The sequence below is a fragment of the Cyclopterus lumpus genome, chromosome 1 (assembly GCF_009769545.1).
Source record: "Cyclopterus lumpus isolate fCycLum1 chromosome 1, fCycLum1.pri, whole genome shotgun sequence".
NCBI lineage: Eukaryota > Metazoa > Chordata > Actinopteri > Perciformes > Cyclopteridae > Cyclopterus > Cyclopterus lumpus.
The window spans coordinates 22,173,330-22,196,786 of NC_046966.1; the positions used below are offsets into that span (position 1 = coordinate 22,173,330).

General features: G+C 44.4%; 1 protein-coding gene across 1 annotated transcript in view; it reads right to left on the bottom strand.

The window, feature by feature from the left end:
* LOC117734490 (caskin-1-like) overlaps nt 1-23,457 on the bottom strand; it is a 29,468-nt gene that overhangs the window by 1,181 nt on the left and 4,830 nt on the right. Inside the window, exons 2-21 of the mRNA XM_034538521.1 lie at nt 19,628-19,679; nt 17,624-17,721; nt 14,739-14,884; nt 13,900-13,995; nt 13,327-13,448; nt 12,999-13,107; nt 12,526-12,634; nt 12,282-12,376; nt 11,816-11,930; nt 10,902-11,204; nt 9,885-9,983; nt 9,564-9,748; nt 8,523-8,604; nt 6,836-6,903; nt 4,729-4,836; nt 3,982-4,083; nt 3,601-3,739; nt 2,016-2,818; nt 1,263-1,920; nt 129-708 (exon numbers count right to left, since the gene is read on the bottom strand). Of these exons, the coding sequence (XP_034394412.1) occupies nt 129-708; nt 1,263-1,920; nt 2,016-2,818; nt 3,601-3,739; nt 3,982-4,083; nt 4,729-4,836; nt 6,836-6,903; nt 8,523-8,604; nt 9,564-9,748; nt 9,885-9,983; nt 10,902-11,204; nt 11,816-11,930; nt 12,282-12,376; nt 12,526-12,634; nt 12,999-13,107; nt 13,327-13,448; nt 13,900-13,995; nt 14,739-14,884; nt 17,624-17,721; nt 19,628-19,679 (4,069 nt within the window). The remainder of the gene's footprint in view (nt 1-128; nt 709-1,262; nt 1,921-2,015; nt 2,819-3,600; nt 3,740-3,981; nt 4,084-4,728; nt 4,837-6,835; nt 6,904-8,522; nt 8,605-9,563; nt 9,749-9,884; nt 9,984-10,901; nt 11,205-11,815; nt 11,931-12,281; nt 12,377-12,525; nt 12,635-12,998; nt 13,108-13,326; nt 13,449-13,899; nt 13,996-14,738; nt 14,885-17,623; nt 17,722-19,627; nt 19,680-23,457) is intronic.

Sequence of the window (23,457 nt, forward strand, 5' to 3'; positions counted from 1 at the left end):
ATGAAGCTCATTTTGATCCTCTCGTTATCCATTTGGAAGCCAAACAAATGGCCCCCGAGAGATTGCAGTTGCATGTAAATGGTACTTTTCTACGGCCAAATCATATGATTAACTTCATAAATACTCACTCGTTTTGTGCGTCCTCCTTTTTGATTTTATGTTCGACGGCCTGCACAGCTGCAGCCAGGGAGGCACTGGTCTCCTCCAAACGATGCTGCACCTCCCCCCCCTGCTCTGCGTCCTCCACTCGACTCTCCAGCTCCCTCAGGTTCTCTTCCTCCGCTTTCTTCCTCTCCTCCTCCTGCTCCTCCTTGTGCCTCTTGTGCTCCCTCTCTCGCCTCCTCTCCTCTTCCTCTCTCCTCCTCTCCTCCTCCTCCTCCTCCGCCTCCCGGCCTCCCAGCAGGTCGATGGAGAGGCCGGCGATGGACGAGCGGGGAGGTTTGACGGGGTGCGGAGAGGGCGTGGAGGGACTCTGGGCCGGAGAGGGAGAAGTCAGGGGGAGTCCCGGAGAGAGGGAGGGAGCAGAGGGGGTGTCGGGAGCAGGAAGCGGCGAGGAGGGTTTCGTGGCCGGGGAGGGGCTGGACGCAGCCGGGCTGGTAGCTGCGGGACTCGGGCTCATGGCGGCCGACCCCACGGTTGCTTTGCCTGGTTTCGGTGCTGTTGGAGGCCCGCGGGGTTTCGGGGATACAGGAGGAGCCCGCTTGGCCTCTGGTCCGAGAGGAGGAGGAGAGAGAAAGATGTCACTCACATATACACGACCCGTATGAGACTGAATACAAAGGCAGATATAGATCAGATATTGATCAGCTCTGATACTTCAATTAACTAACTTTGAAGTTTTAATAATGAATTATTAACAGTTATTTTACAATAACAACACTTTGATTTCTGTAAATGATAATTCTGAATTACGAGGCAGCCCTAAACACAAAGTTATTCAGTTTACATAATATACATAAATCACATATTTGCTATTTACAATTAATAATGAACAATTAATAGCTTCTCAAATAGTTTCTGATTCATATTCTATTCTATTATTTGCGAAAGGTGTTATCGAAATCAACAGTTTAGTTTTCAAAATTAAATTTATTATATTAGTTATTATTACTTCAAGCTCTTTATGTGGTAGATACAATACATGCATTGTTGCATGTTATCCCCCCTCTCCACATTAAACGGAAGCTAAACTCAATGACTACATCCTTAGTGTGTACGTGTGTGTGTGTGTGTGTGTGTGTGTGTGTGTGTGTATATCTCACCAGGGCTCTGTGCCGTTTCGGTGCTATCAGGCCCGGGTATGGGGACCCTGCGAGTTGGGGTTGGGGGGTCAGCTTGCGTCTTCCTCGCGGTGACTGTGGACGGTTTGGGTGACACCGGCGGCTTCAGAGACTTCCTGGCCTCCATCCACTCGCAGCTGTCTCTGTTGGCCTCCGTCCTATCAGAGACCTCAGACACCGGCCGCCGCCTCAGGACCACGCCGCCGTTCTGCTGCGGGTCGCAGCCGTTTTTCTGGCTACTGTCCGTTTGACTGCTGGGAGAGCCCAATTGGTTATTGCTTTGAATGACACTCTCCGCATGGTCAGAGGTGCGCTGTCTCCTGCGTATGGTGTCAGAGCCTGTTGGCGTGGTAACGGCGTTGGCCTCCGCGGATGGAGGTGCCTCCGAGTCCGTCGGCAGAGGACGTGGCCTCTTTCGGAGCGTCGCCGTGCCGTCCGTGATCTCTGACGCCGAGGAGACCACGGTGGAGCGGGGCCGAGGCTCTGGGCGTTGCTGGGCTGGTTGCCGGGGTAACAGGTCGATCTGATCACCCGGTAGGCCTTCCGGTCCACTGATGGTCCGACGCCGACTTGAGACATCCTCCTCCTCAGATCCAAAACCGCCTGCACCCGGCTGCCGGCGAAGTACGGGCGGACTCACCTGGAGGTCACATGGTCGTTACACATAATGATAAACATTTTGAAACCAACCAATCACAAAGACACACACACACACACACACACACACACACACACCTGTAGGTAGTTGGTGCTGCCTCCCATATTCTTGGGCAAGGTTTTGGCTCCGCCCACGATGGTCGTTTCCAGCATGGCAGCGAGGCTGCGAACACTCCCAGAAGCCCCCTCTGATCTCTCCAGGCCCGCCGAGTCCTGAGATCTTAAAGCTGATCCCAGGCTGCCGCAGTCACTGGCTCGCCGCTCTCGATAGGTCGGCAGCCCCAGTAGCCCCTCCACCTGTCCCTCTCCCTCCCCGTCGCCCCCGGTAATGGAAGAACAGGACCGTTTAGGTGGCGTCGGGGGTCGACCTTTACGTCGGGGGCGTAGGGTCACAGATGATTGGCTGCGGTTGACGGTGACATCATTGGGGGCGGCGTGCGTGGAGCTGCTGCGGCATACGGTGGCGTATCTAGAGTCTGATTCCGAGCCAATTAGACTGTGAGTTCTCCGTCGCTCTTCCTCCACACTGGGCAGGCGGAGCAGCGGCACCGACGAATCCGCCGCCGCCGCCATCTGGGTGGAGGGGCGCGGCCGGGCCCTCGGGGAAGCCTGCTGGGCCCGGCCGTGTGGGGGAGTGTGTGGCGGGGTCTGCGTCGGTGTGTTGGGAGGGGTCTGCGAACGCGCGAGACCCGGCCGAGGTTTGGCCAGCGGGCTGGGGGCACCGTCCCGCTGCTTCCTCGCCTCCTTCCTGGGCTCGGAGCCGGCGCTGCCACCCGGGCTGGATGGAGGTGTGGAGGGGCTCTGGGGGCCCTCGGAGCTTCTTTCTCCCCTTTGTAGCTCCTTCAGTCGCTTCACTCCCAACATCAGCTTCTTCTGATGGCCTGAGGCGAGGCAGCGGGGGCGAAGAAGAGGAAAATAAAAAGCATATTTAGACTTCAAAGCTAGAAGAGACTATTTGTTACTGTTATCTTATAAAAGTAACCGTGAAATGGACCCTTTGAATTTCCTGGAAAATGAACGGGGACCCATCTGCATTAGTAGCTATGATCATTACATCTAACACAGAGGTCCCCAATCCCTGGGCACCGATACCGGGCCTCGGAAACATTTGTTACTGCTGTCACAATAAGATAAGATAAGATAAGATATTACTTTATTCATCCCCAGGTGGAAATTTCGTGAAGCAGCAGCAAACATGTTTACATGTATACAATACAATATAAAATACCAAGGCAGGACATATCACATTTACATTTAAGAATTTAAATAATAAAAGGAATTGAACATGTAAAAATACAATAAAAAATGAGAGTGTATACAGGGTCAATAATAATAGGATTCGGCAAGAAGATGATTCAGTTTCATTTGGTAGATTAATTTGAATTGTAAAGAAAAACATTTTATTATTGTACTATGAAGGTTTGGTCCAAAAAAAAAAAAAACTAAATAAATTCAGTCCAAATATTCCAGATACAACAGAATTTATATTTATTGTATATGTTATAGAGCAACAGAACACATTTCCTAAGAAGTAGGGTGATGTCACTATTAAAATTAATATACATGACAAATGGATATCGAGTTAACATAATCAAAGGCTCTGTATCTCCACATGTCATTTTAATATTATATTCCCCATCTTAATAATGTAGCCGTGTCTTACCGAGTTTAGTAATTCCGATCTCTTGCAGATCTTCAAGGCTGATGTCGGAGATGAAGTCAATGTTTTCATACCCATTCTGCACCAGAACTTGGTAGTACTGACTGAGACCCAGGTGAGACAGCCAGTCTGCTAGATTGGCCTAAAACACACACACACATACACACACACACACACACACACACACACACACGCACACAGGGACACACAATAAAGGACACAGTGTAGAAAGCATGCGCACAGATTACAAGATACAGAGAAGAATTCCTCTGCATTCGTGCAAGAGCTGCATGTGTATATGTGTAGATTTTTTTTTTTTTTTAAATGGTTCTTGCAGCTGCCAAAACTCAACATCTAGATTGCGTAATACTCGGAGAGCCTTACAGGCTTGTGGTCCGGCAGCCAGTCTGTGGAGGGCAGCTTGCTGATCTCTGACGTTAACTTCTTTCGATGTCCAGGCTTCATGACCCCAATTCCCGTTAGGTCCTTTCAACGCAAAGCACACTTAGTCACATCGGGAAATTCACCACAACTACAGCAGGTGCTATATTTGTCCCTTAAATGTAAACAATTTTATCGCGTACGTTTGACATTTGTACAGGAGCTGCGTGGGGTATGCCTGCAGGATTATTTTGCTTTTAATAATCTCTGATGAGTGTCCCCTGCCCCTAAGGGTGTTTATGTCATACCACTGTGTTTGCGTCAATGCACAAACACAAACACAAACACAAACACACACACACACAGACACACACACACACACACAAACACAAACACAAACCCACAAAAACACTCACCCACACACACACACACACACACAAAAACAGAAACACACACAGACACAAACACCCACACTGGCACTGCAAACACACTCGAGGACAAACACAGGGTAGCGTTTATAGCACAGACTGGAACACACGGCCATGTGTGAACACAGGTATGTAAATGAAGCAGACAGAGCATGAGTGACTGGTTGAGGCTCAGGACTCACACCGGGGGGTCAGGTGACAGAGACAGGAGGGTCATGATGACGTCATCCACGTCAGTGGGGAGCTGATTTGAGAGCTGAGCTGGGCGGAGCCTTGACAGACAAGGGGCGGGGCGTGAGGGGGTCAGGGGTCATGACCTTACCTCAGGGGTCATGCGGCTAATGGTGTCTAGATCATATCCCGCGGTGAGGAAGTGGGTGGTGTAGAACTGCAGCTGAAACTCACCCAGCCACGCCACTACTGCCTGCTTCTAGAACACAGAACACAGAACACTACTGCCTGCTTCTAGAAGAGTCCACAGGCTTCTTCCAGAGCACGGAACACAGACCTGTTCTAGAACACAACATAGCAGTCTGCTCTAGAACACATGAGGAGACCATTGTAGAACACAACATAGCAGTCTGCTCTAGAACACATGAGGAGACCATTGTAGAACACAACATAGCAGTCTGCTCTAGAACATATGAGGAGACCATTGTAGAACACAACATAGCAGTCTGCTCTAGAACATATGAGGAGACCATTGTAGAACACAACATAGCAGTCTGCTCTAGAACATATGAGGAGACCATTGTAGAACACAACATAGCAGTCTGCTCTAGAACATATGAGGAGACCATTGTAGAACACAACACAGCAGTCTGCTCGAGAACACATGAGGAGACCATTGTAGAACACAACATATCAGCCTGCTCTAGAACACATGAGGGAAGACTATTCTAGAACACGACATATCAGCCTGCTCTAGAACACATGAAGAGACTATTGTAGAACACAACATAGCAGTCCGCTCTAGAACACATGAGAGAAGACTATTCTAGAACACAACATATCAGCCTGCTCTAGAACACATGAGAGAAGACTATTCTAGAACACAACATATCAGCCTGCTCTAGAACACATGATTAGACTATTGTAGAACACAACACAGCAGTCTGCTCTAGAACACATGAGGAGACCATTGTAGAACTTAACATAGCAGTCTGCTCTAGAACACATGAGTAGACTATTGTAGAACTTAACATAGCAGTCTGCTCTAGAACACATGAGTAGACTATTGTAGAACACAACATATCAGCCTGCTCTAGAACACATTAAGAGACTATTGTAGAACACAACATATCAGCCTGCTCTAGAACACATGATTAGACTATTGTAGAACACAACACAGCAGTCTGCTCTAGAACACATGAGGAGACCATTGTAGAACTTAACATAGCAGTCTGCTCTAGAACACATGAGTAGACTATTGTAGAACTTAACATAGCAGTCTGCTCTAGAACACATGAGTAGACTATTGTAGAACACAACATATCAGCCTGCTCTAGAACACATTAAGAGACTATTGTAGAACACAACATATCAGCCTGCTCTAGAACACATGAAGAGATTATTGTAGAACTTAACATAGCAGTCTGCTCTAGAACACATGAGGAGATTATTGTAGAACTTAACATAGCAGCCTGCTCTAGAACCCATGAGGAGACTATTGTAATCCCAAAATGTAACCCTGCTCTACAACAAAGTCAGGCGAGAAGTCACCAGAAAAAAATGGGTACCTGTTACACATAATAGCAGACCTTATCAATATGTAATACTGACGATATTTATGCTCCAGAACATAACTGTTTCGAACATAGTGCAGTAAGATTACTTCTGGGTCTTCAGTAGTAATATTATCAATGGATTTCCCTCGAATACACATCCCAGAGTTATTGGGAAATAATATTTTTTGGGTTGACTAAGCCATTTATAGGTCAAATTCTAGATTCTTTTTTTCCTGGCATGCTTGCTTTATTTTGTGAATTAATTTAGGTTAAAAACAATTTTGAATGTGAACAACCAATCAAGATACACGATTGCTGTCTCTACTCCGACAGGACACTGCTGTCGCCTGGCAACCAGCGGATGCTCGCTAACGCACAGCGCTGGTTCTAGAGCACAGAGCGGCAGCATGTGGGGGCGCGGTGTGAGGACAGGGGTGGGGGGTGGGGGGGGTGGAGGGACAGAAGGCGAGACGGAGACCGACTACGTGTCCGTCTCTCCGCCTGTCTCCATGGTGACACACTTGGCATGCTCATCCTCAGGGTGTCATCTGTTTCGGGTTCAACGCAGCCTCCCCCTGTGCCCACTGAACACAACCTTGTAGATGCCTTTTCTCTCAAAACCGAAGCACCGGTTGAGAGGAAAACGAGAGCGACAGAAAGAGGACGCCCCGGGGTGAACCAATCTGCCATCCGAGAACTCACTTTCCCATCATCCTCTTCTGCCTTCCGCTCAAAGGACCGCTGTTCGTGAACTGTGCTACTGGAAGAGCCTATGGGTGGAGGTGGAAAGGTGGGGCGAGGGAGAGAACAAGAGGGGAGAGAATACAATATATTACTTTTAGCAGTAAAGTACAATTGTGTTATTTCACTCTTTTGTAGTTTTGTTAAGTGTAGTTTCTTCACTTCTTTGCAAACTGTAGTTTTTTTCACCACACTAACTCATAAAGCTAAAATGGATGCTAACAACTCAGCTAAGCCCGCCACCCGCGCTTCCTCTGTGGAAGTCCAACTGGATAACTAATGGCTTATTTAATATTAAAACTATTACCGCATTAAAAGTTACCTGCATTCAAATGTTTATCTCAAGTAGGTTGGCAGCCAATATAACTCACTTAGATTTACATTACGTCTTTCAACGTTTTTCAAGGTTGAGCTTTCAATTCGTGTGTAATGCTGCATAGTTTAATGAATAATAATTCACCGTACTTTAATTAGTAGATTCATATTTTTGTGAGTACAATCTGAATCGGCAACGTAACCATTAACATCTCTCTGTCGGGTATATGTAGTAGTACAAAGTGCAGAGTATACAGTACTTATGATATAAGTATACAGTCTAACTGTGAATGGTAGTATAGAAGAAGTACTCTCAATCAGTACTCTTTTTTTAATGAAGTCAATTTATTAACTATTAATAGTAACACCTTCAATACAGCAGAGTAAAAGTCCTGAATTAAAGCTTTCAATATACATAAAGAAACATGTTATTTACTAATCATAGTGAGCTAAAATGGAAACAAGTACTTCCTTGTTCACCACTCGTGTCATATTTATCATTATTTGCAGTTACCGCTCGTTGCGAAATGGACAGCTTCGCATGAACTATTCCTCCTCCGAAGCCAATTCTTATGAGGACTCTGTTATAATAAATTACTAACAACTTAAGGAACCGGGAAACTGAAACGGTTCCCATGGTGCAAAGCCACGAAATTGTGTTATCTAGTGATCAAGTGCAGGCTTTGAAGGTGAGGAGGATTAAATTAAAACGAGGCCTGTGCAGTCCGTCACGATCACGTTTGGCAGCGTTCAGGGTCGGCGGGCTCTGCGGTTGCTGTTTTAACACCACACCTCCCACGTATCGCTTAAACCAGTAGAATGACAGCAGAAGAAAATATGCTAATTTGTTTCCTTTTTGTCAAAGTGAGATTAATAAATTCCCAAGAATCGGGGGAAAGACTAAGGATTGTGTCTGATATGAAGAGGAGAGGTGGTCTTTAAAGGGCCGGGTTGACAACAACAACAAAATGAAGAAGAAAGAAATGATTCATAAAAAAGCAGTGATCAAAGGCACCTGTTGCACTTTGATCACCCGCCTTGTTCAATTGTTGTCACTTTGCTACAGACAGAATGCCTTTTAAAAATATCTATTTTTATTTTTATTTTTTAAGTAAAGACAGACTTTGTTGTGTCTGTTTGAATCAAATTTGTGTATTTATCAATTAGCACAAAGCAGCAGTTACACAGACTATTGAATTAAATGGGAAATGGCACAAATCATCAATTCAAAAGCAAAGCCAAAGCTTTTATGTGGTGTTTTGGGAGATAGAGAGTGTGTGTGTGTGTGTGTGCGTGCGTGTGTGTGTGTGTATGTGTGTGTTTGTGTGCTTACTCGCTGACTGCTCCACAGACTGCGACTGCTCCAAGAGATGCTCCTTGGCTTTGACCGACTGGGAAAGCACGGTGGCCAGCAGCTAAAACACACACACACACACACACACACACACACACACACACACACGCACACACACACACACACAGCTCAGTGGACTAAGTGCACATAGATTCTGGCTTCTGAACCTCCTAAGAATGTGTTTTCTACACAGTTCTTAAAATAGATGATGTCCTTCTGTCCTTCCAGCGTAATATGGGAACACCATCCAATTTGGGTAATTGCCGATTTACTATTGTTTTAAGGTACTAAAACCTAAAAATAAACTAGTTATTTCCGCTGTTACAATTACATTTAGAGTCTGGTAAAAGGTGTTAGAGAGCAGACCTGCAGGGTGACATCACAGACTATAAAATTAAAGCACGCCAGACAATGGAAAAACAAACAAATTCACTATTTTGAATCTATCTGGCAAGTTCATGTTGCTTTGGGAACCAACTGCATGCGATATTGATAATCCGCTTCCTTGAAAATAATACTCCATTTTACAGGTGATGTTTTACACATCTGACAAATTAATACTACATAGAGTATAAGGTTACCAAAACTATAATTACATTCTGTGTCGCCAGGCCAAACCCTTCACGTATACATATCATCATCCTGTTCATACACCTGCACTGAAAGGGAGGTGTGCAAAAAAAGATATCCAGGGGGAAATACAGTAGAACTGAGCAGTCACAGTTGGTCCAGGCAGAAACGGTACTTAGAGGATTGATTCCACTGTGTGATTGATAAAGAAAAGAGACCCACTAGGAGGCCACCATCTTAATGCACCAAAAAAATCAAATCTCTCCACAGGAAGAACAAACTGAGCAGGAAGCAGATTTGTGGTTAACCTGCATTTCCTGACAATGTTTCAGCTGTTTCCCAGAAACGACGTTCTTATTGTTTCGTAAAAAAAAGATCCAGCAGGCAATGTAAACGGAAACACGCACACACACACACACACACACACACATGTGCAGAGAGATGTCTTACCTTCACCCCTTCAGCTTGTGCGTGCAGACCTGGAGCGTTGAGCCCGTGTGTGTTGACCCCCGGCGTGGGTGCCGGGTGTGGACTGGCAGCCGGGGTGGTCAGGACGTGTGTGTTTCCAGAGCTCTGCAAGCTGCTGGTTGACCGGATGCTGCCGATGCTGCCCACACTGCCACTGCGCTCGCCGACTACCACACACACACACACACACACACACACACACAAACACACACACATTGCAGTACGCAGTATTAATTATATAGAGAACTTTTCCTCAAAGACATAGTTCCACACTGTTACACGACTACACACTTGTGAGTTTACCTCCCAGCGGTTTGCGTAGCACCCAAATGTCCTCACTGGCGCTGCTCTGCTGTCCCAGAGTGGGAGACCCTTGAGGACTCAGCTCTGCAGTCCGCGAACCTGTCACACACACACACACACACACACACACACACACACACGCGCGCGCGCACACACAGCCGTGTTACTGCTGCTATTTTACCTTATTTTTCGAAAAATAAATGCAGCAACTGATCTGAACTATGCAGCTTCACAGCCCTTATGATTATACCGTGTGTATGGTTTAGTTTTCATATGTGAATGTTTTTATTCACCAGGTAACAGTCGCATGGATGCACACGCTCACTTCCACATTCGCGAACACGTGATTATCCGTCGTGTCTGCACCACCTCTAAGTGTTAACGATGTTGAGGCTTGTAAAGCTTGTAAAGTATAAGCACACAATTACTTTATTCTAAATTAAACCTCAAATGATTCGAGCTACACTATAGGAAACATTTTTATACATTTGGAAATAATGCTCTCATTATTTTTGATATAATGTCTAAGAAATTAAAGTTATAAAAATGGTGCCATTAAATTTAAGATTTAAGTTAAAGGGTCAGTCCACTCAAATTTACAAGAAAGCTTATTCCAGTACATTGAAAGTAAACTGATGCCACGTGGAAAAAAGAAAAATACTTTTTTAAATACTGAAAAAGAAAATGTCCCGGTTGATTAGGATAATAGATTAATCTCTGGTTTCCAAATAGTTTTATAAATAATAAATAAAGTGGCAGCAGAACTCTATTGTCAACTCTACGAGGAGGAAGTGGGAAAATATAAACGTTTTGTCATTAGGATGAACTGATCCTTTAATATATACATATATACATATATATATCTATATATCTATAGATATATAGATATCATATAATTTACACACATTTCACACGTAAATATAACAAGCAGATAGATGATATATTGTAAATGTGGTCTTGTCAAACAGCGTAGAAATGATGCTTATCTGTGATTTAAAGTGATACTACAGTATGTACCTGTCTGACTCGGCTGCTCCTGAGAAGTGGAGAGAGGAGGAGGAGGAGGGGGAGGAGGAGGAGGAGGAGGAGGAGTGGACAGACCAGGAGTAGACAGAGAGGGAGGAGAGATGGGAAGAGGAACGTACCCGAAGGAGGAGAACCGAGGGAGGGGCAGTGTGTTGGGGTGAAGGGGAGGAGGGGGAGGCAGATGCAGGGGGAGGACAGTGGAGGGGGGGTATGAATGTCCGTTGACCGTGGCAATGGGACAGGGGTTGGGCCTGCGGAGCAGGAGGGTGTGGCACTGCTGGGAGGGGGAGTGACCTGGACACGAGCCAGGAGGGTGGGGGTGGAGTGGGGGGGAGGTGCAAAACAACAACACAACAACAACAACAACAACAACTGATCAGTCAACTTGAAACAAAACAAATCTAATCAGATCTGAAAATGTACGAAATAATAACTGAATAAAATAAAATAAAAATATGAGAAAAGGAATACATCCATATATCCACAGGGAATATATATCTCTCTTTGAATTATGATGTAATATCGCTACGGCAGTAACAAAGCAAACAAACAAAATGAACAAAAAGCATCACGATCTAGCAGAGAGGGTCGGTTGGACGGGTTTTTTTTAATTAGGAAGGGGTCGACAGAAGGAGGAGAAATATAGAGGAAGGTTGACAGCCAATAGGGGGACAGTGTTGATCAATGGAGATGATTGACAGGTTGGGGAAGACAGACTAAAGAGGCCGATGATGCTGCAGCTAGCTACGACTAATGATCAGCTATAGCTGCGGAACAGCTGCTGGACTCACACACGTGCGAAAACACACACACACACACACACACACACACACACACACCCTACCCACCCGTACACACACACACACACACACACACACACATACAGCTGTGATGTGGGTGGTCACCTGCCCTCTTGACGACTTCCACCATGTTGGAGGGGAAGTAGCCCACACGGTCATTTCCTGTGCGGTTGTCATGAATACAGCCTTTCCATCGGCCGTCGGAGTGCTGCTCCAAAACCTGTCACACACACACACACACACACACACACACACACCACATTCCACATTATATCATTTATTCTTCAATCTAATTGGGTCACATGTTAGCACGCTAACGTTAGCTTTGCCAGCAGTTGCACCTGGCAGCTGGTTTTAAGTCTTTCCGTAAGAACTGGTCTGTGTGGTGCAAACCATTTAAATCTAGTGATGTGATCCACTTAGTAAACCAAGCTGCACCATAACTTGGCTAAACTTTAAACGTATTAAGCGCTGTTGTAACTGTCCGTGTACAGTAGAAGTAGCCTATACATCTACGAGGACCAAGTTGAGAAACGTATCATATTCTGTCCCGATTATCGGATCCACGTACCGTGATAATGTCTCCAGCTTTGATGTTGAGGCTGGTGAGGTCGTAGTTGTTGCAGTAATCCTTCAATGCACGCACCTGCATGGCAGCCGAGGCATCTGCAGCATGAGAGTATAGAGTATAAAGAGTGCAGCAGTAAGGTAGAGTAGAGTCCAGTAGAGGGCAAGAGTCATCATTGGTGATTCCAGCCCGGGTCTATCTTGCTATACTGAGAGTCTTAATTAAGTGGCGGTGTGTGTGTTTTCACCTCTCAGTAGTTGTTTGATCTCTCGGCTGGCCTGCGTGGTGGTGAACTGGTTAACGATGTCCAGGGCAGTTTGACTCAGAGTGTTTCTCACGCCCGCACTGATGCCACTCTGGATGGGAAATGGACAAGATGTCAACATTCACAACAGGGATACACCGTGCGCGCGTGTGTGTGTGTGTGTGTGTGTGTGTGTGTGTGTGTGTGTACGCATTCGTTTGTGCGTGTTTCCCGAAAAGGGGCTTTTGGATATTGGGTGGACGGGGTAGGATGCTGGGCCACTCTGCCGCGCTTATGTAAGAAGCCAACAACACCCCCCCCCCCCACACACACACTCCCCCACACGGGTGTCATCGCACACCTCAGTGGGATGAAAGCCAAGAGCTGAGGTGTAAAACCGGCTCCTCTGAGGAGAGCGAGGCAGCTTTAACAACACACGGACAGAGAAAGACGGAGTGACGGACAGATGGACTTACATCCAGCAGCAGGCGCACTACCTCTGTCTTCCCACAGAGGGACGCCTGATGCAGCGCCGTGCCAGACTCAGACTGTCTGTTGATATCTATACCGGCCTGAATCAGCAGCCTGCAGCACAGAATAACGAGGACATTAACCTTTATTTCGTCAAAGTGCTCACATAGAATAATATTGTTGAGTGAAAACTAAGTCTATGCAAAGAAACATTGTAGAATTCATTAAAAAAAAACATCTCCAAATGTACTACAATTGTTATTCTGGAGATGGGAAGACAGATTGACATTTGAAGTCAGACACACACTGAGGCTCAAAGTGTTTTTTTCCGACCGTATGACATCGATGTGTCCGTTCTTGGCGGCGAGATGAAGAGGTGACACTCCGTTGGGGTCGGAGGGTTTCGGTTCCAGCATGGCTGCACACATGTTGCTGCTGAGCAGGAGCTGGACCACCTAAAATGACAGACCAACACACGCGGTCATTTATTTTAACAGTTTCCCCCCCCCCCAAAAAAAAACCCCGCTGTGAACTATACGTAAAACAAGCGTGAACCTTTTGGCAAAATCCCTTTTTTTTCTAATTTGTTTGTGAAATCGGCTGCAGAAAAACTGTTATGTAATATAGACTTATTTCTATGGGTTCAGGCCATGGATGGGATGTTTAAAAGTGTTTTCTAGACTACGATCCTTAAGGCATATTTTGTGTTGCGCGTCCGTATTGGACTTGTTTTCTGTATTGTCAGCGTGTTTTTGTTAATAAAGTTAATGAAGACAATGGTTTTTTTTGTCTCTTTGCACGTGTTTAAATATCATGGTCACAGTAAGTAAAGGCTTTCCTGGTTACACAAAGAAATTAAAAAATATATTATTATAGTGTATTTGGTTTTCAGTTAAATTTACTCACTCCGACGCGACCAAATTCACAGGCGAGGTCCAACGGTGTTTTACCAGCCGAGTCTGAGATGCACGGGTTGGACTGGTGTTGTAGCAACATCTCCGACTGCATCAAACACACACGCACGCACACGCACACGCACACGCACACACACACACACACACATGATATGATCTGGTTGACCTCCCAACAAATATCCAAATGTCCTATTGAGCATCTCAGCTCTATTGACGATAACAAAGCTGAAATCTATCCATCCATCTCTCTCTCTCTCTCTCTCTCTCTCTCTCTCTCTCTCTCAATTAAATAAAATTAAATTCAGTTCAGTTCAATTCAATGTGACCACAGCATTAAAACACAAAATAACAGACACAGTATGTTTAGCATGGAAATTAACACAACAATAACACATCATTACAACTGTAATGTAATAATTAATCAGTGAGAGGTCGTTAAACTCTTTTAAAAGTCTGGGATTACAGAGTAATTTTCATATTTTCATTTACATAGTAGTTTTTTGGAGAGCCACGCTGAACGACATGTTCCTTCATTACAATAAACACAGGCTCTGTAATAGGAGACGTCGTTCCATCTGCCAGTCATGATTTCTTCTGCTATATTATTTAAATGCCATGCGTCTTTATAGTAGGTCTATAATACCCCATTAATACTCCAACTGAAACTGTACAGGGTTATGGTGGTGAACCTGCATATATTTACACATAGTGTTGAAAAAAAACGAGGATTTTTGAAAAATAGAACGAATTTTGCCTACACACACGGATACTATACACACCCAAAACACACACGGCTACCATACGCACTAAAACACACACAACAACAGTTACCCCGTCGTAGTGTCCGTGCTGAGCTGACAGGTGGAGAGGGATCTGTCCTTCGTCCGACTGCCCGTTGACGGAGGAGCCGGCCTTCAGCAGCATCTTCATTGGTTCAGTCTTCCCCTGCCATGCAGCGTAATGCAGAGGACGCATCCCTACACAAAACGCACACACACACATACACAAACACACATAAAAAACACACACAAAGTAGCACAATTAAACACATCAAACCCCACAAGGACACGCACAGATATACGGCGACTCATTTAGTAACGTCCATCAAACACAAAAACACAAAAGTGTTGACGCTAATATTGAAAGATTGAAACAAATTAAGCAGAAAATTAATCAGCAACTGTAGACCGATAATCGTTAACTAATTGTTTTGTCATTTGCATGAAATAGAAGGCAGAACGGACATTCCCATTCAGATCGGGAATCGGTCGTGTGTTCACCGTTGCCATGGCGCCCGTTTTAGCGGGCTAACCTAAAGTAGAGCGGCGTAGAGAGCACGTGAACTGGGCCCCGGGAATCTACAGACCGAATGATGGGATGCATTAATCAAGTAAACAATCGGGTAATTTCAGGGCCTGATGTGAGTGCACTTTTGGAAAAAAAACATCTCTGTAATATCGGTTTCGCCGTAGCAAACAGATTCAGGCACACGTTTCTCAGGGTCCTTCCTGTTGACATGCCCGTGATCCCTTTTGCGCCCGTCGGAGAATTGTTTGTGCGAGCGTCGTACTCGCGGGACGTCGCCGACAAACTGCTTTCAGACCAAAGGGCAAAAGAAGAAGAAAAAAAATCCCCTTTTAAGTGGGCTGAACCAGACTTCGAAGAACCCGTGGACTTTGCGACGCCGTGCAGGGAAAATGCAAAGTTCAGCTGAGCGCAGCACAAAGAAATAAATAAATAAATCCACCATGGAATCATTAGCAGCGCCTCTAACCAGAAGACATTAAACACCGCTCCGTATTAACGGCTGCGAGGACCAGCGAGCACATTTCTTATGGCAGCGACCCAAGACCCTCAGTCTTAATACCAGCGATGAGCCACATCGTCACGCTGAATGAAGAGGCCCTCCAGGCCTGGCTGGAGCCCTGACTCAGAAAAGAGGTGCTGGCAGGATAAAGAGATACAGCAGCTGTAGGAGTTACAGAAGCTTAAGCCTGAGTCTATGAAGTGATGCGATGGAAAATGACTCTCGGGCATGCAGCCTCAAAGATCTTCTAGATAGTGTGCAAAAAAAATAAATAAGAGACGACTTCACTCAGACTGTGCACGGGGAAAAGAGAGTTGAGGACACTGCCTCACCCATTTTTATTCTTCAGACGGGGGGGGGTGGTCAATGTGTGGGTTTCATAAAACAGTGGATCGTTGGGCCCCACGGACATTTGAAACTAGAAGTATCCTGACAAGAGTTGCTCAACACAGAGTTTCTTGCCCTCCTTTTCTGTTTATGGTTTATTTTTGGACAGGATATCATTTCCAGCGGCTCAGGGCCTGCAGGATGTCCAGGTCAGTGACCTGAAGTTGGCATCTTTGCACAAGAACGTGACGTCGTCTAAAAAAATGGATCAGAACTTTCCGAGTAAACAGTTTCCCACCGTGTCCCATCAGAGCGAGAGAATCTACAACCTGCAATAACAGGTTCATTGGCCACTTGGGTACAGCAGAAACAACATATTTAAGATGATATGGGAGAGAGAAATAGTTCACAAATATGAACACGTTGCTTCTACACGTGGAAAAAAAACGCCAGCTGTTGCAAACAAATGTGCACCGCCGTGACGTTACTTTCATTTTTGAGTCCCGTCACACGTTTTCATTTCAAAAATAATTAGTTGAGTAATGAGTGTCTGCTGGATGTGGCCCCCTTGCACATCCAGCAGACACTCCTTTTTGCTCTATTTGGGTCTCCGTCGACTCCTGAGTCAAGGTTTTCAAGTTCCATTTTAAGGTTCCCCTTCCACCTCCGTGAAAAGAGTTGAGAAGGCGTTAGACGTTATTTGTGGTTTGTGGGAGTGACGTTTTGGGAACATTTTGTCCGTGACCATAAATACAAACGTATGTGGCCCTGTTTGCGACCTGTCAATCGCAGTAAGCCCGCTTTAAAACACAAGATGCTTTTATGTTCTATTTCGCTCTTTTAAATGAAGCATAATTTACTGACTTTTAACTAGCATTTGAGATTTTACTGTTTACTTAAATCAAGTGAGAAGTACGCTCATTTTCTCGTAGACTTCCGTACGATCGGACTTCAACCAGAGGAGTCGCCGCCCCCCTGCTGGCCAGCGGAGAGAATGCATGTTCAAGTGCTTTCACTTCTCAGAACCGGAGGGTGGCTGGCTGACTGGGTGGGACCAGCTGGTAAGGATTCCTGCCAGTTACCTCTATTTAGAGCCATAGTGGGTCTGACTGAGCTGACTGGAAGTGTGCAGACAGTATAGCCTACATCCTGGAGGGATTATATCTCCCATCTGTCCTGAGATTTCTTCTCCTCCTTCTCCTTCTGGAATCTGCCAGTTATGAGACGGAGACATTTGCTGCTCTGCTTCCACTTGGCTCAGAGTCCTGCAGCCATGACGCTTCTTCGTCTTCTATTGTCAATTGTTTGCTGTGCACACAAATCTGTCACCTCTCATAAACGCCGTACACCACGCAGAGACAAATGTTTATTGCATTTCAAGCGAGCTCACCTTTTTATTACACGAGATGGAATTACCGGTCACGCAGGGAAAGCCAGAAATATATATCTATATTTTTTTCTGTCTTCCTGTTGTTTTTTTCTTCTCGTGTGATTGTTTTCTGGCCATCTGTGTTTGTTTTGTTCCCGCTTTCATGTGAACATAGCGACTTGTGAGGACACTGAAACCTGTGCGCATCCTCACCTTTGTGGTCTTTAATATCCACCGCCGCCTGGGCCTCGAGCAGCAGAGAGATCAGCTCCTTGTTGCCACCCAGAGCGGCAAAGTGCAGCGGCGCCAACCTTCACGCAGACACACAGATTAGGGTTAAAAATACACATATTCACAAAGGTGGCGTGAAACCAGAGCATAACTAGAAATAATCTTCAGCGTAGTGCAGCTCCGCCCCTCAGCTCTGTCTGAGCGACGGGAGGGGGGCAAATGACCTACTTCCATTAATAAGCAATCTCTCTACCCCCGGAGCCAGGCGTACACACAACGCATCCCTCTATGTGTGTGTGTGTGTGTGTGTGTGTGTGTGTCTAATGGATCCCTGGTGAATATAAGGGCCGGGCCCTGGAGTCAAATCATCCGTCATTACACAAGGAGTTTAGTCCAATTATCCGATTCCAATCAACGTAATAAAAAGGATCTTTGTTATCTGATGGAGCCGAATGGAACACAATCGCAAACCAAGCATGTACACGTAAAAAAAAGAAAAAAAAAAAGAAAAGCTTAAGCACTAAAAATAGCCAAAAACCCATAGCTGTGCATTCAGATTGGAAAAAGGGAACATTTCCGAGCCAATTGAGAGGCGAAGAAATGAATTACAGCAGTTTAAAAGTTTGATTTAAAGATGAGCGTAATGTGTAGAAAAGAAAAGAGTATATTGATTATGTACTTTTGGCTTTCCTTCATCAGTTGGTTGGCTCATATTTTAATGACCTCATTTGACTTTTGAATACTATTTAATATACGACAACGATATGGACATCGCACACATACAACCACATGTATTAATAGGGCTCCATCCTATACAGCCCTCTTATTATCCAGAGTCATAGTTGGAAGTATCAATAAGCGGAAACACGTACAACTGTAGTACAATTTGGGATTAAAAGCTTGATGCCATTACCAGCGATGGGACACACATTGTGACAATGGTTTCCAAGCGTGTTCGAGAGCGACGGTGGACTTCGGGTGACATGAAAGACCTGAAAGGTCCTCTAGAAGGTGCTTCGTCCCTTCTGGGCTACTAATACATCCCATAATGAACCACGAGGACACGGCCAGCCTTGTTCTAAGCTAATGAAAACAACTGATTCTTAGTTTCAGGTGATTCACCGTCCTGCCTATTACTTTTATCTGTCCTTTTGTTGCCGTTTTTTAAAAATATTTCTCTGTATATTGCAAAAAAATTTAAAATTCGTAACTTGGCCAATAAAGCTGATTCTGACTATAAACTAAAGAAAACATAGAATGAATATTATATTGCATCCTGCAAATAGATCCCCCAAATCCTACACGCTGGTCCCTTTAATTTGCTCTTCATGTTGCTATATGGGAAACTTATTAGTAAACCACCTGGTGTGAAGTCTAATATTAAACTCTTTTAAATATCTAGCTCGAGTTGCTAACTATCGTTGTTTTGTTTTTTCAAGCTGCTATGAGACCTGTGAGAGGGTTAGATGCCTGAAATAAGGTCTGTCTCTAAGACAACATTTTTTTAAAGTGTTGTTATTAGATATAAAATACCTCGTAAAATTACCCCTCTGGTGAATTTTGAAGCTGAAAAGCGGCTAAATGAGACGCCTAAACGTCATCATGCCGACTAGCCCGCCTCGTGGTGTAGTTCTTTCATAGCCTGACGTTGGCTTTTACTTCTCCTGATTGCATTCAAGCATCAAAAATCTATATCTCGCTGAGCAAAACGTGTGCATGTTTAAAAACGTTTAATTGCCACGGAGTTTATATATCTTCAATATATTGCAATGTGATGAATAACAAACTCGTGAAACATGCAAAGGCCTGATTTGATGTCAAGAGGACAGAAAGAAAGCAAAGAAACTAACAAGGATGGGGGAAAGAAGGTCAAGAGAATCAGGGGAGAAAACCATGAAGAGGAGAGAAATGAACCTTCGAAAGAAGATGGTGGCAATGTGGAACGATAGCAAGGAGGACAATGACTCAAGAGATGCAGCCGCTCACCCGTCTGCATCCTGGATGTTGACGTTCACCCGCTTCGCTGCTCCGAGGAGCTCTGAAACCGACGAGAGACGCAAAGAATGAGAAGAGAAACTCATGACAGTCAAAACTATAATGCAGAATCCAGTGAGTCGTGTATTCTCTCTCTTTGTACATATTATAATAATTCACCGCTACACTTTTATACCTGTGACAGCTCGAACTGCAGTTTCTTCCCTGCAAGTAATTGGAGGTATATTCACAAATATTATTCATTATTCAATAATTACAATATAAACTTATTTGTCCACGTTGCATCCACAAACATGAATAACGTTGATTAAAAGACCTGTCAATCAATTTGCGTGAGTCAGTGTTTTTTTTAATTTTTAATTTTTTTTTTATCGTGAGTTTGTGACGCCTGTTGAATTTCGTTTCCATGTAATAAAAAAAATATAATGATCCCGCACCGGACACGTGCATCTTTGTTAAATGTTGCATTGCAGGTCTGCGAGGAATATTATTTTGGGGGAAATATGCTTCTAGACTTAGATAATCTGTAATCTTTGAGTATGTTTTATTTGTATTTGTGTGTGTGTGTGTGTGTGGATATCCTGTATAGATGTGTACATGTGTGCCTGTGTTTGTGATTATGTGAATCAGAAAGATAAAAGGAATCAGACAGCGGGAACAATCACACACAGACTCACAAAAAACAACAACACACAACTCTCAGAAAAGGACACAGAAAAAGCGACTTGTTTGTCTCCATTTTTTCTATTTTTTTGGTCAAACCCTCATAATCCACGGGCCGTAATCTGCAGCCGTCTCTGTAATCTGGGGGGGGGGGGAGGTTCTCCTTCTCTCTGCAGCTCTATCTGCGTTTCATCCCCTCATCCTGCTCTCACACTCTAATTTCCGCTGTAATTTGCTAAAGAGCGCGTGCTGGTGATCGGTGTCGCTGTGCTGCTTTCTGTTTACACTCCGACATCATTCCGCTGCATGTGTTTGTGTGCGTTTGTACACGTGTAGGTCCCCCATCCATCTATCTATCTATCTGGATTAAAAATACAACCCCCCCCCCCCCCCCCCCCCCCCCCCCCCCCTCCCCACCGCCCCGCCACAGCAGATGAATCAATGAGTGCAGATATCTGTGTCACCATCAGGGAGCCACATGACTCCGCCCCCCCCCCCGACTCCGCCCCCCCCCCCTGACTACAAATGCATGGCAGCGCCACAGCATCCAACAATCTGATTGCAATACAACTAATTGGCAGATTGTTATTGTTATTGATTGTTGTTTAGTGGAAGTGGTGTAGCTTCGACCGAGGAAGAACCCATTCGATTTTCGGAGAGGGGTAAAGCCCAGAAATGTCTTTAACATTACAATAGAGGGCATGGGCCTTGGAGGGGGGGGGGGATAGATAGATGGATGGGGGACCTACACGTGTCTGTGCTCCCCGAGGGTCCTTCTAGTTCCACCATGTTTTTTTCTCTCAATGGAATATCATTCCTTCACGACGTGGAGTCTGGGTCATGGCATCACTTCCTCACTCCCCCCCCCCCCCCCCCCCCCCCCTCCTCCCCCTTCGGACCCCAAAAACCACACGGTTTATATTTAATCAAATACTTGGATCCCGCTCCAAACTGATTTTCATCTTAAAACTCACACTTTACTTACTTTTTTTTTTTTTACCTTAAATGTGAGCTCTTTAAATGATATTTCCCCTCTCTGACATGTTTGTTTAAGAGCATTACCATAATGTTTTCTCTGATGGTGTCCTTGGAGCAGGGGTTCTGATAATTTTAGGCATAACACTGCAACCGAGCCCCTGTTACCATAGTAACCCCTCGACGTGCAACATTCTCCCAGACTGTCAATCGCTCGGCCCCCGGAATTACTACGATATTATTATTTTTGCAGCATCTCCCCCACAAATTGTAGCCGTTTAAAGAGTTTATTTTTGACGTTGTTTAATATGAAAACCCTTCAGTTTTCGATGTGTGTGTACAGAGTGCACAAACGAGCTGGTAGCTGCTTGGCAAACGGAGCAGATTCACACCTCGGGAGAGGTGAAGCGGAGGGTTTCTCAAGGGTTCTCATTACCGGAGATGTTCTGAAGTCCGGTTTTCATCCCCTCTGACTTCCGCCTGTCATCGCGCATTCCAGAGTTTTCGGTGGAGCCTAAAACGAACTCCGTCGCTCTGTTTCCAGACGACCGCGCGCACACACGCACACACACACGCGCACACGCATGTTCAGAGGTCACGACATGCTGACGGTGCAGGAACGACGCCACTGCGACAGGTTGGCGTGGCAACGTGATGAGAGTATTTAATAATGTTGTGTCATTGTTATATGTTCAGGGAAATTGTTAATCTTGTACATCAAATGTTTGTGTTGGAGTGCTATGGAGTACTTTTTGGAAAACGCTAGGATTCACAATAGCCCCATTAACTTCCGACACACCAAATACAGCAACAACAGTCGGATTAATAGATGGTGATATTTTCATTTCCTATGTGACAGCTGCAATTTTTTTAGATTATATATATATATATATATATATATATATATATATATATATATATATATATATATATTTCAAAAGCCATGCATTTGTTTTTCAAAGATAAAAACAAAACAAAACATGTAACAATAGTCACATCCTTCATCTACATTTTGATCTTTGTGGCTACAGACACGTTAAATCGTACGTTATTTTCGATGTTGATTAGTCTGTTGAATATTATCATTTTGTCTATAAAAATGTCATAAGATTTGGGATTGATGCTGATTTCCCAGAGCCTTTAGTTGACATAATATTTACGGCCCCAAAACCGAAATACAGCTGGATACAGAGTCAGAGCCTGTTTCTTTTCAGTGTTTCTAAAAGATTAATTCGCTTTTGCTTAGTTGCAGTATGATTATTATTGTCGCTTGTGCAATGAGTCACTGAGATTTCCAGCTTTATTTCAGACCACCTCCGTGTTTTTGATCAAGGAACAAAAACAAATAAAAAGGAATAATGTTTAATATTTCATCTGGTGTGCTGTTGGTCTAATGCTGTTCAGATTGTTTACTTTAATGTTGTGGGAATACCGGTCCTCCATGAACCACTATGAACCCAGGTCAGCACTTCCTTGACCAACAAGGTACGGATACATCTCTTGAATTACTTAGTGCCCATTTCAGTCACTACAACATTACAGAGATATAAATATGATAGAGATGTTCTCATATCTTTAAGATAAAAAAAGCGAGAGCCAAAGATAAGGAAACCATTACCAATTGGTTTAGAAATACGCCAGAAACTCAGCATCGCTCATGTCTGAACTGATGAATTAAAACTTTGATGAACAGAATCAGTGAGCATATTGATTACAGCGGGGCTATGAACTCAACGGATGGGCTTGGTGACAATCCATATAGTTGTCTTATTGATCGTTCTAAGTGTTGTCTGTGGGATGTGTTTACAGAAAGCTTTAAAGCTATTTAAATAACGCACATCTTCTGAATGTCCAACATATTAGTTAGAAATACACAAGTGTGTATGAATATGAAAATTACCACAAAACATCATCCTTGGTTTCAGGTTGATTTTCTATATTTAACGGATTATTTTGGCGTTAGTTATGGGTTTTATTGTGGGGAGAAACCACTTTCCTGTAGGTTACGAGTTCCTTTTAGACTGCTTTTATTTCTTTAAAGAAAAAAAGGACATTATAAAAACAAAAGTTTAAAAAGCAACAACTTTGGGTAGTTTTGAGGCAACTACAAATTCATTGGGGCAATAGTTATAGTGCAAGCCAACAAAAAGCACTTTTTTTAAACAGATTTTATTCTTACGTAT